The sequence below is a fragment of the Stegostoma tigrinum genome, chromosome 5, assembly GCF_030684315.1.
Source record: "Stegostoma tigrinum isolate sSteTig4 chromosome 5, sSteTig4.hap1, whole genome shotgun sequence".
NCBI classification, from domain to species: Eukaryota; Metazoa; Chordata; class Chondrichthyes; order Orectolobiformes; family Stegostomatidae; genus Stegostoma; species Stegostoma tigrinum.
The window spans coordinates 75,752,333-75,765,859 of NC_081358.1; the positions used below are offsets into that span (position 1 = coordinate 75,752,333).

General features: G+C 44.2%; 1 protein-coding gene across 4 annotated transcripts in view; it reads right to left on the reverse strand.

Moving 5' to 3' along the window:
• The window catches only part of efr3a (EFR3 homolog A (S. cerevisiae)), a 195,527-nt gene extending 182,387 nt beyond the window's left edge, over positions 1-13,140 (reverse strand). For all 4 annotated transcript variants that reach the window (XM_048528934.2, XM_048528933.2, XM_048528932.2 and 1 more), the window contains exons 1-2: positions 13,017-13,140; positions 12,772-12,871 (exon numbers count right to left, since the gene is read on the reverse strand). In XM_048528934.2, the coding sequence (XP_048384891.1) occupies positions 12,772-12,781 (10 nt within the window). In that variant the 5' untranslated portion in view covers positions 12,782-12,871; positions 13,017-13,140. The remainder of the gene's footprint in view (positions 1-12,771; positions 12,872-13,016) is intronic.
• Between the last annotated feature and the right edge of the window lie 387 nt (positions 13,141-13,527).

Below are 13,527 nucleotides of genomic sequence, written 5' to 3' on the forward strand. Positions count from 1 at the left end.
TGGGAGGTCCCCTGAGGTGATGAGGTCATGAATGGTGTTGGAGATGATGGTTTGGTGCTCGGGTGTGGGGTCATGATCGAGGGGGCGGTAGGAGGTGGTGTCGGAGAGTTGGCGTCTGGCCTTGGTGATGTAGAGGTCAGTGCACCATACTACCACTGCGCCACCCTTGTCTGCGGGTTTGACGGTGAGGTTGGGTGGGAGCGGACGGCTGCCCGTTCTGCGGGGGAGAGGTTGGAGTGGGTGAGAGGGGTGGAGAGGTTGAGGCGGTTAATGTCTCAACGGCAGTTGGAGATGAAGAGGTCGAGGGAGGGTAGGAGACTCCATTTTCTCCCCTTTGGTCCAGGAACTCCCCACCTACGTCCGTGACACCACCCACGCCCTCCACGACTTCCAATTCCCTGGCCCCCAACACCTCATCTTCACCATGGACGTCCAGTCCCTATACACCTGCTTTCCGCATGCAGATGGCCTCAAGGCCCTCCGCTTCTTCCTGTCCCGCAGGCCCGACCAGTCCCCCTCCACCGATACCCTCATCTGCCTAGCCCAACTCGTCCTCACCCTCAACAACTTCTCTTTTGACTCCTCCCACTTCCTACAGACTAAGGGGGTGGCCATGGGCCCCCGCTATGCCTGCCTCTTTGTAGGTTACGTCGAACAGTCCCTCTTCCGCACCTACACAGGCCCCAAACCCCACCTCTTCCTCTGGTACATTGATGACTGTATCGGCGCTGCCTCTTGCTCCCCAGAGGAGCTCGAACAGTTCATCCACTTCACCAACACCTTCCGCCCCAACCTTCAGTTCACCTGGGCCATCTCCAGCACATCCCTCACCTCCCTGGACCTCTCAGTCTCCATCTCAGGCAACCAGCTTGTAACTGATGTCCATTTCAAGCCCACCGACTCCCACAGCTACCAAGAATACACCTCCTCCCATCCACCCTCCTGCAAAAATTCCATCCCCTATTCCCAATTCCTCCGCCTCCGCCGCATCTGCTCCTACGATAAGACATTCCACTCCCGCACATCCCAGATGTCCAAGTTCTTCAAGGACCGCAACTTTCTCCCCACAGTATTCGAGAACGCCCTTGACCGCGTCTCCCGCATTTCCCGCAACACATCCCTCACACCCCGCCCCCGCCACAACCGCCAAAAGAGGATCCCCTCGTTCTCACACACCACCCTACCAACCTCGGGATACAACGCATCATCCTCCGACACTTCCGCCATCTACAATCCGACCCCACCACCCAAGACATTTTTCCATCCCCACCCCTGTCTGCTTTCCGGAGAGACCACTCTCTCCGTGACTCCCTTGTTCGCTCCACACTGCACTCCAACCCCACCACACCCGGCACCTTCCCCTGCAACCGCAGGAAATGCTACACTTGCCCCCACACCTCCTCCCTCACCTCTATCCCAGGCCCCAAGATGACATTCCACATTAAGCAGAGGTTCACCTGCACATCTGCCAATGTGGTATACTGTATCCACTGTACCCGGTGTGGCTTCCTCTACATTGGAGAAACCAAGCGGAGGCTTGGAGACTGCTTTGCAGAACACCTCCGCTCAGTTCGCAACAAACAACTGCACCTCCCAGTCGCAAACCATTTCCACTCCCCCTCCCATTCTTTAGATGACATGTCCATCATGGGCCTCCTGCACTGCCACAATGATGCCACCCGAAGGTTGCAGGAACAGCAACTCACATTCCGCCTGGGAACCCTGCAGCCTAATGGTATCAATGTGGACTTCACCAGTTTCAAAATCTCCCCTTCCCCAACTGCATCCCTAAACCAACCCAGTTCATCCCCTCCCCCCACTGCACCACACTACCAGCCCAGCTCTTCCCCTCCACCCACTGCATCCCAAAACCAGTCCAACCTGTCTCTGCCTCCCTAACCTGTTCTTCCTCTCACCCATCCCTTCCTCCTACCCCAAGCCGCACCCCCATCTACCTACTAACCTCATCCCACCTCCTTGACCTGTCCGTCTTCCCTGGACCGACCTATCCCCTCCCTACCTCCCCACCCATACTCTCTCCACCTATCTTCTTTTCTCCCCATCTTCGGTCCGCCTCCCCCTCTCTCCCTATTTATTCCAGAACCCTCACCCCATCCCCCTCTCTGATGAAGGGTCTAGGCCCGAAACGTCAGCTTTTGTGCTCCTGAGATGCTGCTTGGCCTGCTGTGTTCATCCAGCCTCACATTTTATTATCTTCAGTCAAAAGGACTAGTTCAGTGTAGTGACTTCAGATATTTTGAAGCTTTTGATAAAGGGCCACAAAGGTAATCAGTAAGCAAAATTAGAGAACATACAACTAATCTGCTGACATTAACCAAGCACTGCTTTGAGGAAAGGAGAGAGGCAGAAATAAATAGATTACTTTCAGGTTGCGATGACCAGTGCTTGAACCTCAGCTGTTTACAATCTATAACCAAATAATCTGGTTATTTGGACCAAATGTAATTTTAAAGGTAACAAAACTAGATGTGGGTGCAGATGTGTTGTGATCCCAACTACCATGCTAGCGATACAAGATTCCAAACTGAAATCTGTCTTGATAAAAGCTTTTTTTCACAAAATAATCTAACAAAGTAGTTATTCAACCCTTGAAACATAAAAGCAACGCTGCAGATAACAAGGTGTAGAGCTGGATGGACACAGCAGGCCAAGCAGTAGAAGAGCAGAAAATTTTCTGAAGAAGGGTCCAGACACGAAACACCAGCTTTCCTGCTCCCCTGATGCTGCTTGGCCTGTGTTCATCCAGCTCTACACCTCGTTATCTCAGATTCTCCAGCACTGGCAGTTCCGACTATCTCAGCAATGCTGCAGATTCAGCTTTAACAAATAAAGTTTATTTTTCAAAAGACCGACAATAGAAATGAATAAACCAACGACACATTGCACAATGTGATTTTGAAACACAGTAAAAATACAACATTTATCAGCAAACTTTTATAGTACACAGATGCCAGAAGGAATTCCTTTCTCTATCACCATCGATAGGTTTGAGTTAACCATTACTTTCAGTTCTCAATCCGATAACGTCTTCCTTGATTATTCATATAGGCTTTTGCAGCTTTGAATACCCCCTTCACAGTTCTAACCAAACATTTATGCGCTACAACTTTCAAACAAAAACCCTTACACTGAGATAATCTACTTCCTAACTATCCAACTCCTCTCCACAAGAGAAGTTGATTCAGATATCCAACCTCAACGAGGACCTCTGTGAAATAAAACCAGGAGGCTTCCAAACTATGGGTATTTCCTCCAAGCAAAGAAAAATAAACAAGTCAATCTTAATCCTTCCAACTGAAAGCAGCCTAACATTCCTCAATGTTTATTCTGACTGCATGTAAAATTTTCCCAATGCAAACAAATTCCAAGTAGCACACCAGGAACTCTCTCTCATTTACAAGATTTTAAAAAACCATGGCTCCAAAAATACTGACATGTTAATCAAAAAACTCATGTATAACTAATGCAAAATCCTATCTAAAAAATCATTCACCTTCCATCACAGTTTGAGGAGGATGCGAACAGGCTTCAAGAGGTTTTGCACAGGCAGAATGTATGAAAGAGCAAAATTAATGGAATACAATGTGGATAAGTGTGAGGTTATCCACTTCATAGAAGGAATGGAGATGGATTAGGAAGTGTTGATGCCCAAGGGAACCTGGATGTCTTTGTTCAGAAGTAATTCAAAGCTATCACACAGGTGCAGTAGGGAGGTAAATGTATTTTAGCCTTTATTACAAGGGGTTTTAGGTACAGGTGTAAAGATGCCTTGCTTCAATTATAGAGAATATTGGCAAAACAGTACTTGGATAAAGTGAGCAGCACTACATGTAATCCAATGAAGAGTGTATTTGTCCCATTAGGATGGAGCAGAGATTCAACAGATTAGTTCCTGGGATGGTGCAGCTGTCCTATGAGGGGAGATTGAAGACACTGAGTCTATAGTCCCCAGAGTTCAAAAGAATGAGTGGTGATCTTGTTGAAGATAAGGCTCCTGAACAGTGTAGTTGTACTTTCATATGAATTATACCAAAAACCTTATAGAAAAAGTGTTAGTGAGCCACAGTCACTGCCTATCTAGCTACATTCCACATTCTCAAAGAAAAATTCTGTTCAATTGAGAGCACCCTCCCTTCATCAACCAAACCAGTATTTCTTTTTGGGTCTAGGCCCGAAATGTCAGCTTTTATGCTCCTAAGATGCTGCTTGGCCTGCTGTGTTCATCTAGTTCCACACTTTTTTTTAAATGTAGTTATCCTTTAAAAGGCTTTTGTTCTATCCTAATGTCTTTAATATTGAGGGTTCAAATAATTTTACACACAAGAGGCTTGTGAGACTATTATATGTTTTTAAATAAATAATGAGTAACTTTTTTCAAATCCACTGATATCTCCCAACATTTCTTCAATTTACGTTACTGTTCCTGCAATATCCTTAAGTAGCCTCAAATGCACCTTATTCAGCCTGGGAGTTATTTACCTTTAGTCCCACAACTCTTCAGTTGTGAACATCATGCTGGTTGCAAAGATAATAATTCTTCATATCTCACCACAATTTAGACATTCTTGTTTTGCTATTTGATAGACCTTTGCTCCCCCCATATGAACACACACACAAATGAATTAGGAGGAGTGGGTCAACTAGCTTCTACAGCCTAAACCTCAATTTCACAAGACAAAGACTGATCATCTTATTAGGGCCTCAACAGCAATATGACACACCATAGTACTTCCTGGTTAGTTAATAATCTACTTGGATCAGTGATAAAAGTATTCAATTTTCCTGTCTCCACACTCTGCAGAGAGAGAATTCCAGCCCCCAAGTTAGCAAGTTTACATTTTCCAACATAATACATCTGTCATTTCTTTTCCTGCCGCTTGCTTAAACAATCTACAACACTTTAAACACAATGCTGTCCTCACAGTTTACTACAAAGATGCGCAATCAGCAAATTTAGTAACCATACATTGGTCCCTTCTTCCAAGTCATATTTGTAGATTGTAAACAGTTGAGGCCACAGTACTGATCTTTGTGGCATTCCACACCAGGTGAGTTTCTTTTACTATCGAAGCAGTCATGACTGAGCGTCAGAGATAGTATAATTCCTCATGCAGACGGCCTAAAGGCCCTCCGCTTCTTCCTGTCCCGCAGGTCTGACCAGTCCCCCTCCACTGACACCATCATCCGCTCAGTTGAACTCGTCCTCACCCTTAACAACTTCTCCTTCAATTCCTTCCACTTCCTACAGACAAACGGGGGGTGGCCACGGGTACCCACACAGGCCCAAGCTATGCCTGCCTCTTTGTAGGATGCATGGAACAATCCCTCTTCCAAAGCTAGACCGGGCCTATCCCCCACCTCTTCCTCCGTTACATCGATGACTGTATTGGTGCCGCCTCGTGCTCCCACAAGGAGCTTGAACAGTTCATCCACTTCACCAACATCTTCCACCCCAAACTTAAGTTCACCTGGATCATCTCTGATACCTGTCTCTCCTTCCTGGACCTCTCTGTCTCCATCCCTAGCTTCCACCTGGAAACTGATATCCATTTCAAGCCTACTGATTTCTACAGCTACCTAGAGTATGCCACCTCTCACCCACCTTCCTGCAAAAAGGCCATCCCCTACTCCCAATTCCTTCGCCTCTGCCGCATCTGCTCCCGTGATGAGGCATTCCCAGACATCCCAAGTGTCCTCATTTTTCAAGGACCGTGACGTCCCCTTCACAGTGGTCGAAAACACTCTTGGCTATGTCTCTCGCATTTCCCGCAACTCATCTTTCAAACCCCCTACCCACAACAAGTGAACCGGAATCCCCCTCATCCTCATGCACCAGCCCACCAACCTCCAAATCCAATGCATCATCCTCTGATACTTCTGCCATCTGCAATCTGACCCCACTTCCAAAAACATTTTTCCCTCTCCACCCTCATCTGCTTTCAGGAGGGACCACTCTCTCCATGACTCCCTTGTTCCCTCCACAGTGCCCACCATCCCCACCAACCCTGCCACTTTTCCCTGCAACTGCAGGAAGTGCTACACCTGTCTCTATACACCTCCCTCTTCACCCCATCCCAGGCCCCAAGAAGACCTTCCACATCAAACTGATGTTCACCTGCACATCTGCTAATATGGTATACTGTAATCACTGTTCCTGTTGTGGCCTCCTCTACATCAGGGAAACCAAGCGGAGGCTTGGGGACCACTTTGTGGAACACCTACGCTCGGTTCGCAACAAACAACTGCACCTCCCAGTCGTGAACCATTTCAACACCCCCTCCCATCCCTTGGACGACATGTTCATCCTGGGCCTCCTGCATTGTCACAATGATGCCAACTGAAGGCTGCAGGAACAGCAACTCATGTTCCGCTTGGGAACCCTGCAGCCCAACGGTATCAACGTGGACTTCACAAGCTTCAAAATCTCCCCTCCATCGACCATGTCCCAAAACCAGCCCAGCTCATCCACGCCTCCCTAACCATTCCTCCCACCCCCATTTCCTACCCACTAACCTCATCCCGCCTCCTTGACCTGTTCATCCTTCCTGGACCGACCTATCCCCTCCCTAACTCCACACCCACATTCACGTTTACTGGCTCCAACCCCCGCCTCTGTCCTGTATTCCCCCTCTCTCCCTATTTATTTCAGACCCCCTTCCCCTCCCCCATTTCTGAAGAAGGGTCTCGATCCAAAATGTCAGCCTTCCTTCTCCTCTGACACTGCTTGGCCTGCTGCGTTCATCCAGCTCTACACCATGTTATCTCATGATTCAGTGTCATTTCCCTCGTGAACTTGAACACTGTTTTTCTGTATAAGTTACTTGGTAATTCTGTTTTACTACTGGTAGTATCTTTAAGCTTAACACCATTGCTTTTCAAGGATAGCCATTGGTCATTTTATTCTTGTTTCACTCTCTTCACAATCTGTGCCCGAAAATTTTAAATAAGTTGATTCACTCCAGAAGATATCAACATACAGCTGGATGCACTGAATACTGCAAAATATGTGGGCCCTGACATTTTAGCAATAAAGCAAACTTCATTTTAACCAGCACCTCATGAACTGGCAAAATTATATCCCTCAATTACCATGATGTTCGAATATTTATGTTGTGAATAAAGAACATACCCCTGCATCAGGCTTCTGTTACTTACTGTGTGTTTTTATGTTGATTTTAAGAGGGATGTTGATGTTTTTACATAGATTTTTTGAGGGATTTTGATGTCTCGAAACTTTGCTTAGTCAGGGTTCACTGCAGTTATGTGAACCTCTTGATTATCTGGAACATTTTATCAACCGGTACACTCCAGGACCCATAGGTGTTAGTTAATAAACAGATTGCTGTAGTACTCGAAACATGTCCTACAGAACTTGATGCATTCCTAGCGAGGCTGTTCCAGTGTATGTCTTATACAGAAAATGCAGGACAAATCCGATCTAACCAGTTCCTGCTCCATACTCCTGATCATCAGTAAAAACAAAAGTGATGGAAGACATCATCAATGACATCAAACATGGACAAAAGACCAAATTCTAGGAGGTAAGGTACCACCTTTGGCATCGAAGCTGTATTTGATCGAGTGTGGCCACAAGGAACCCTAGCAACAGTAATCAGGGGAAACTCTTCCCCTGTTTGAGTCATAGCTAACACATACAAAGATGGTTGTTGCGTTGGACATCTGTCAATTCACCTCGACAGCACCTGTGCAAGAGTTCCTCAGGTTAATGTCCTCAGCCAACCATCTTTGCTCTTGACCTTCCATCCATCATTAGGTCAGAAATGATAATTGTTCACTGACAACTGCACCCTGTTCACAAAATGCATGATTCCTTAGATACTAAAGCATGCCAGGTCCAAATGCAGGAAGACTTGGATAATATCCATGTTTTGGCTGACAAGTGTCCAGTAACTTCTGTGTCATACAAGTACTTTGCAATGACCAACTCCAACAATTCTGAAGAGTCTAGACCCACGACATCAGCTTGCCTGCTCCTCTGATGTTTCTTGGCCTGCTGTGCTCATCCAGCTCTACACCTTGTTATATATACACCTAACCATTGCCTTTTCGCAAATGAATAGGATTACTATCACCAAAACCCCCACTATCAAAATACTGAAGGTTACAATTGACGAGAAACTGGACTGGCCATATAAATAGAGAGAGTAGTCTGTGTTCTAATCCCAGTACAATTACTCTATTATCGAGAAGGACTGAATCTTTGAATTGTACAACATGGGGAGATGATGGCCTAGTTGTATTATTGCTGCACTGTTAATCCCAACAAAAACCCCACACAACATTCTGGGGACCTGGGTTTGAATCCCACCATGGCAGATGGTGGAATCTGAATTCAATAAATATCTGGAATTGAGAGTCTAATGATGACTGTGAATCCATTGTCAACAGTCACGGAAAAGCCCATCTGACTCACTAATGTCCTTTAGGGACGGAAAACTGCCATTCTTACCTGGTCCACCCTACATGTGACTCCAGACCCACAGCAATGTGGTCGACTCTTAACTGCCCTCTGGGCAATTAGGGATGGGCAATAAATGCCGGCCTAGCCAGTGACATACACACACCACGTGAATGAATAAATGCTTGAGATTTGTTGTAGACTTACACTGGAAGTACTCCAGGACCAGAAATCCTCGTGTAGCACATCTAATGCTGAATTAGGCAAACAGGAATTTTAGGTTGCAGACTTCATTGGCAACTGTGGAGCCCAAGCACTAGCTGGAAATCCTGCAGCAAGTTACACACCTTTCCACTCCCCAAGCCGGATCATGAGCTACAAGCCAGAAGTGTGATGGGAATACTCCCACCTGCCTGCATGAATGCAACTCCAGCAACAAGCAATAGGGGAACAGGCAGTCTGAAAACCATCCAAGCAAAAAGACTGAGCAAACTGAGCCTATATTCTCTAAAGTGTATACAATGTGAAGATTTGAATCAAACATTTCTTACAAAGCTCAACAGGGTAGATGCAAGAAGGATGTGGTTTCTGGCTGGAGATCTAGAACCAAGGAGGATACATATTCATGAGGGGTTGATCATTTAGGACTGAGCTGAAGAGGAAATTCTTCGCTCAGAGGAAGGTGAATCCTTGAATTCTCTACAACACAGATCTATACAGGAATAACCACTGAGTATATGAAGGTATTGAAGAAAATCAAGATAATGTGCGCAAAAGATGTGAGGTCAAAATAGCTTGCTCCTGCTCCTATTCGAGTGTTTTTTTTCCAAAACAAAGTTTGTAAGGTCAGATTTGGGCTAGTTGAAAAATTAAGGGTCCAGAAGGAAGAGAAGAATTTTTTTAAGCAATAATTTTACCATTAAATGTTACAATTTGGAACGCACTGCCTAAGAGAGTAGTGGAAACAAATTCAACTGAAACTTCCAAAAGGAAATTGGAAATACATTTAAAAAGAAAAATTTACAAGGCACTGGAGAGAATGCATTGTAGCAGCAAATATCTGTTCTCAGAATAGCACTTATAAAATAGGTTGAATGACTGGCTCCTATGCTATAAATTCTACAGGTTTCATTACTCTAAGCAGTAAAAAAAAAGCAAAATTGCTTACTTCTCAAGTGAATTCTTCAGAGTGATGTGAGAAATTGTTCTAAAATAGATGCAGTATTTCTAAACTCGGACTAATGGCGTAGTTACAGTCAAGTATGGTCATTTAGTTCAAAACTGGCATATTTAAAATATAGCACAAGCAATTATCAATTCTAAGATTCCTCACAACTTGTACTCATTCTCCTTTATTCTTGAGAAAAATATTCCCTGGGTAAGTAACTTTTTCCTCAAAGATAAACCCTCTTCATTCAAAAAAAATTGTAATTCTCCTCTAGGATTCTTAAATTAATATTAATTAACATTTTTCAATAAAACCCAAAATGAATGCACTATGCCATCCCATCTCAACAAAGCACAACATTAAGATTAACAACTTCGATAAACTGAAATGTTATACATCACAACATTTGACTCATTTTTGGTTCAAACTTCACAGCCGGAACCAAACGTTTGACGATATCCAAAAATTCTAGATCTCTTTTCCAGTTGGTTTATCAAGGATATCATCATTTAATAAAAACAGAAAGAGTGGAGAAACTCAGCATCTGTGGAGAGAAAGCAGTCAACGTTTCTTCAGAGTTTTGGAAACATCAGTTAGACCATCTCGCACAACAATATTCCATACTCTCTTATAAAACAATGGCAATATTATGTTTCATAAAGAGTGTTTTATATTGTATAGAAAGTTTGGACTTGAATCTGGGTCTCCTGAATCAGAGGTAGAGACACTACAAGAGCCAGATTAAACCCACTTCATTGATTTCCACGGAACTCTCACAGCCAGAGAAAAAGAAACTTTGATCATATCTGGGCTGGGAGGAGCATGTAGTTAGTTACACCACCACAAAACAAGCTCCATGCAAAGTAAGAGCAGACTCAAACATGAAACATCTCTCTCCACAGATACAGCCAGAATTACTACTGCTTTTTTTTTTACCAGCACTTTGTTTTTATTACACCACTATGTCCTCCAACAAATGAAACACCAACTCATGAAGCAAATTTACCTAGCGTGGTTAAAATAAAGAACATGCAAAAGAACAATGCACTTCTCAGATGTTCCTACTATCATAGGGTAATGAAACCCAGTTTAGATTTCAAAAGTTGCTTACAACAACAGACCTAGACATTGCTTGGTCACAAATGTCAGAAACAACTTCAGAAAAATCAATCCTTAGGGCTTTTAAATAGAACTCTGATGAGCATTTGCATTACTGAAATGTGGGCATTTCACTACTTGGACCAAAAGTTAGATTGATTAAATATATTTTCTACTATGGCTTCTCTTCTACAAGATCCCAGAATCCAATACCTCACTGTGGCAAAGTGGCAATGTCACTGGGCTAGTAATGTAGCACCTTAGATCACTACTCTGCGAAATTTGAATTCAATAACAATTTGGAATTTTAAGTAATGTCAGGGAGGAGGTGAGGAAGAGTTCCAGGATTTTAGCCTAGTGAGTGAAGAAATTGTGATATATTTCCAAGTCAAGATGATGAGTACTTGGAGGGGAACTTACAGGTGTCTGCTGTCTTTGTCCTTTTAGAAGGAAGCAGCCATGGGTTTGAAAGATGCTACCTAATGACCTTTGGTGAATTTCTGCACTGCATCTTGCAGATGGTACATATTCTTCTACTGAGCAGTGGTGGTGGAAGAAGTGGATGTTTGTGGTTGCTTTATCCTAGATAGTGTCAAGTCTGAGTGTTATTGGAACTGCATGCTGAGGCAATTAGGCAATATTCCATCACACGCCTAACTTGCGTCTTGCAGATGATAGACAGGCTTTGGGGAGTCAGGAGGTGAGTAACTCGCTGCAGTATTTCCAGCCTGCAACCTGCTCTTAAAATCGTAAAATCCCTAGAGTGTGGAAGCAGGCCATTCAGCTCACTGAATCCTGAATCCACACTGACCCTCAAACAGCATCTCAACCAATATGTGTAACCCTCCACTATCCACAGTTAATCTAGCCTGCATATTCCTGGACACTGTGGGCAATTTAGCACAGCTAATCCATCTAACCTGCACATCTTTGGACAGTGGGAGAAAACCAGAGCACCCCAGAGGAAATCCACAGAGACACGGGAAGAACTCCCAAACTCTGCATAGATGGTCACTTAAGGGTGGAATTGAACCCGGCGTCCCTGATGCTGTGAGGCTCTAATAGCCATTGTATTTATGTGGAGAGTCCAGTTCAATTTCTGGTCAGTGGCCACATTCAGAATGGGGATTCAGAGATGCAAATGTAATTGAATGTCAAGGGGCTGTGGTTATATTGTCTCTTATTTACACTTGGGTGGCGTAAATATTACTGCTAGGTCTAACCTACATGTAAATCCAGATCCACAGAAACATGGACAATTAGGGATAAGCAATAAATGCTGCTCTAGCCAGGCAGATGCTCACATCCTTTGAATAAATTTTAAAAAGACAAAGTATTAAGCAAGTAACAGACCGTTAAATCTTAGTCTTTGAATTAAATAAAGTCCAAAATATTAAGACAATCATACCATGTGAAGCAGTACTGCAGAAGTAAAATAATTCAAACAACTTTTAAATAAAAGCTCCATATTTTGCAAATTACAGTAGTTCATTACTCATTCAACAACAGATGCATCAAGCAACTGATTTTAAAATTTCCACTATACTTTAAAAAAGTACTGTATTGTTTTCAATAGGGATTATGATATAAAAACACATCCTTGTATAGGAATGATACATACATAGGAATAAGTACTGCCTTAAGTGTATACATATTACATGCAAAACACACAGCTAATATACATACAAGGACCCAAACACAGAAAGGAAATAATTTGTCATGTAGTGTCCAAATCTAAAGTTACATGATGTAAATTTAATGTAATATTTCAATGAGACTGCAAGAATGAAATTAAAGGAAAGAGTGAATACAAACTTTCCTATCAACTCAAAAGATGACAGCGAAAGTGAAGAATGTTGCTCAGATTAAAATGTCTAAACAATCTAACCTCATATACTTTCAATTGAGAGCAACTTCATTAACAGCAGGTAAATTAACCAGCAAATGTGCTCTCTAGTTTGAACAGATTCCAGTCATCAGTCAGTAAATATTCACAAACACCAGGGTGACGGGAAGCGAACCGATAATCGTAAGCCATGCAAAGGGTATTAAGGCCCATCCTTACCCGCAGGCATACTGGGCCCTGGTAAACCTGCACCTCTACTGCTGGCCAACTACCATCGAGAGGCTTCAGGTCATGGATACACGATGCAACATCTTATCACCTACAAACCCAAAAGGAAAGAACCATCAGAGGAAACTGCATCTGAAAGGCCCCACAGCCCGAGTCCCTGCTCCCCGGGTCCCGCGCGTTTACCGCCTCACACACCACCCCCCGCCCCCAGGGCGGGAACAGCCCGGTCCCGGTACCTGACAGCTGGATTCCGATTCCCAACCCCTCAGGCCCCTGGACAGTGTTAGCTGCACATTCCGGGCGCATCACAACTACACCCGGAGAACGGCAGAATAAAAACACTTCCGGTCACAGGGTGAACTTCCGGAAACTGTCACTGACAGGAGGGGCCTCATAGAGAACCAGGATCTGTGTGCGCGCGCGCCAGATTGGGGAAGTGATAGCACGTGCGTGTGGTGTGTAACTGTAGTAGTGTAAGGGTGTGTGTGAGCGAGATTGTATAATAGTGTCAGGGGTGTGCATGCGTGTGTTGTGTGTATGTATGAGAGTGTAGTCGTGACAGTGTGTGTAATAGTGATTTTATGTCTGTGGGAGAGAGTGTAATTGTGACAGTGTGTTTGTGTGATTGTAATACTGACAGTGTGTCTTTATATGGGTGAGTGCAATAGTGACAGTGTGCACGTGTGTGGGAGAGTGTAATAGTGATAGGGTGTGTGTTGGAGAACATTATAGTGACAGGATGTGTGT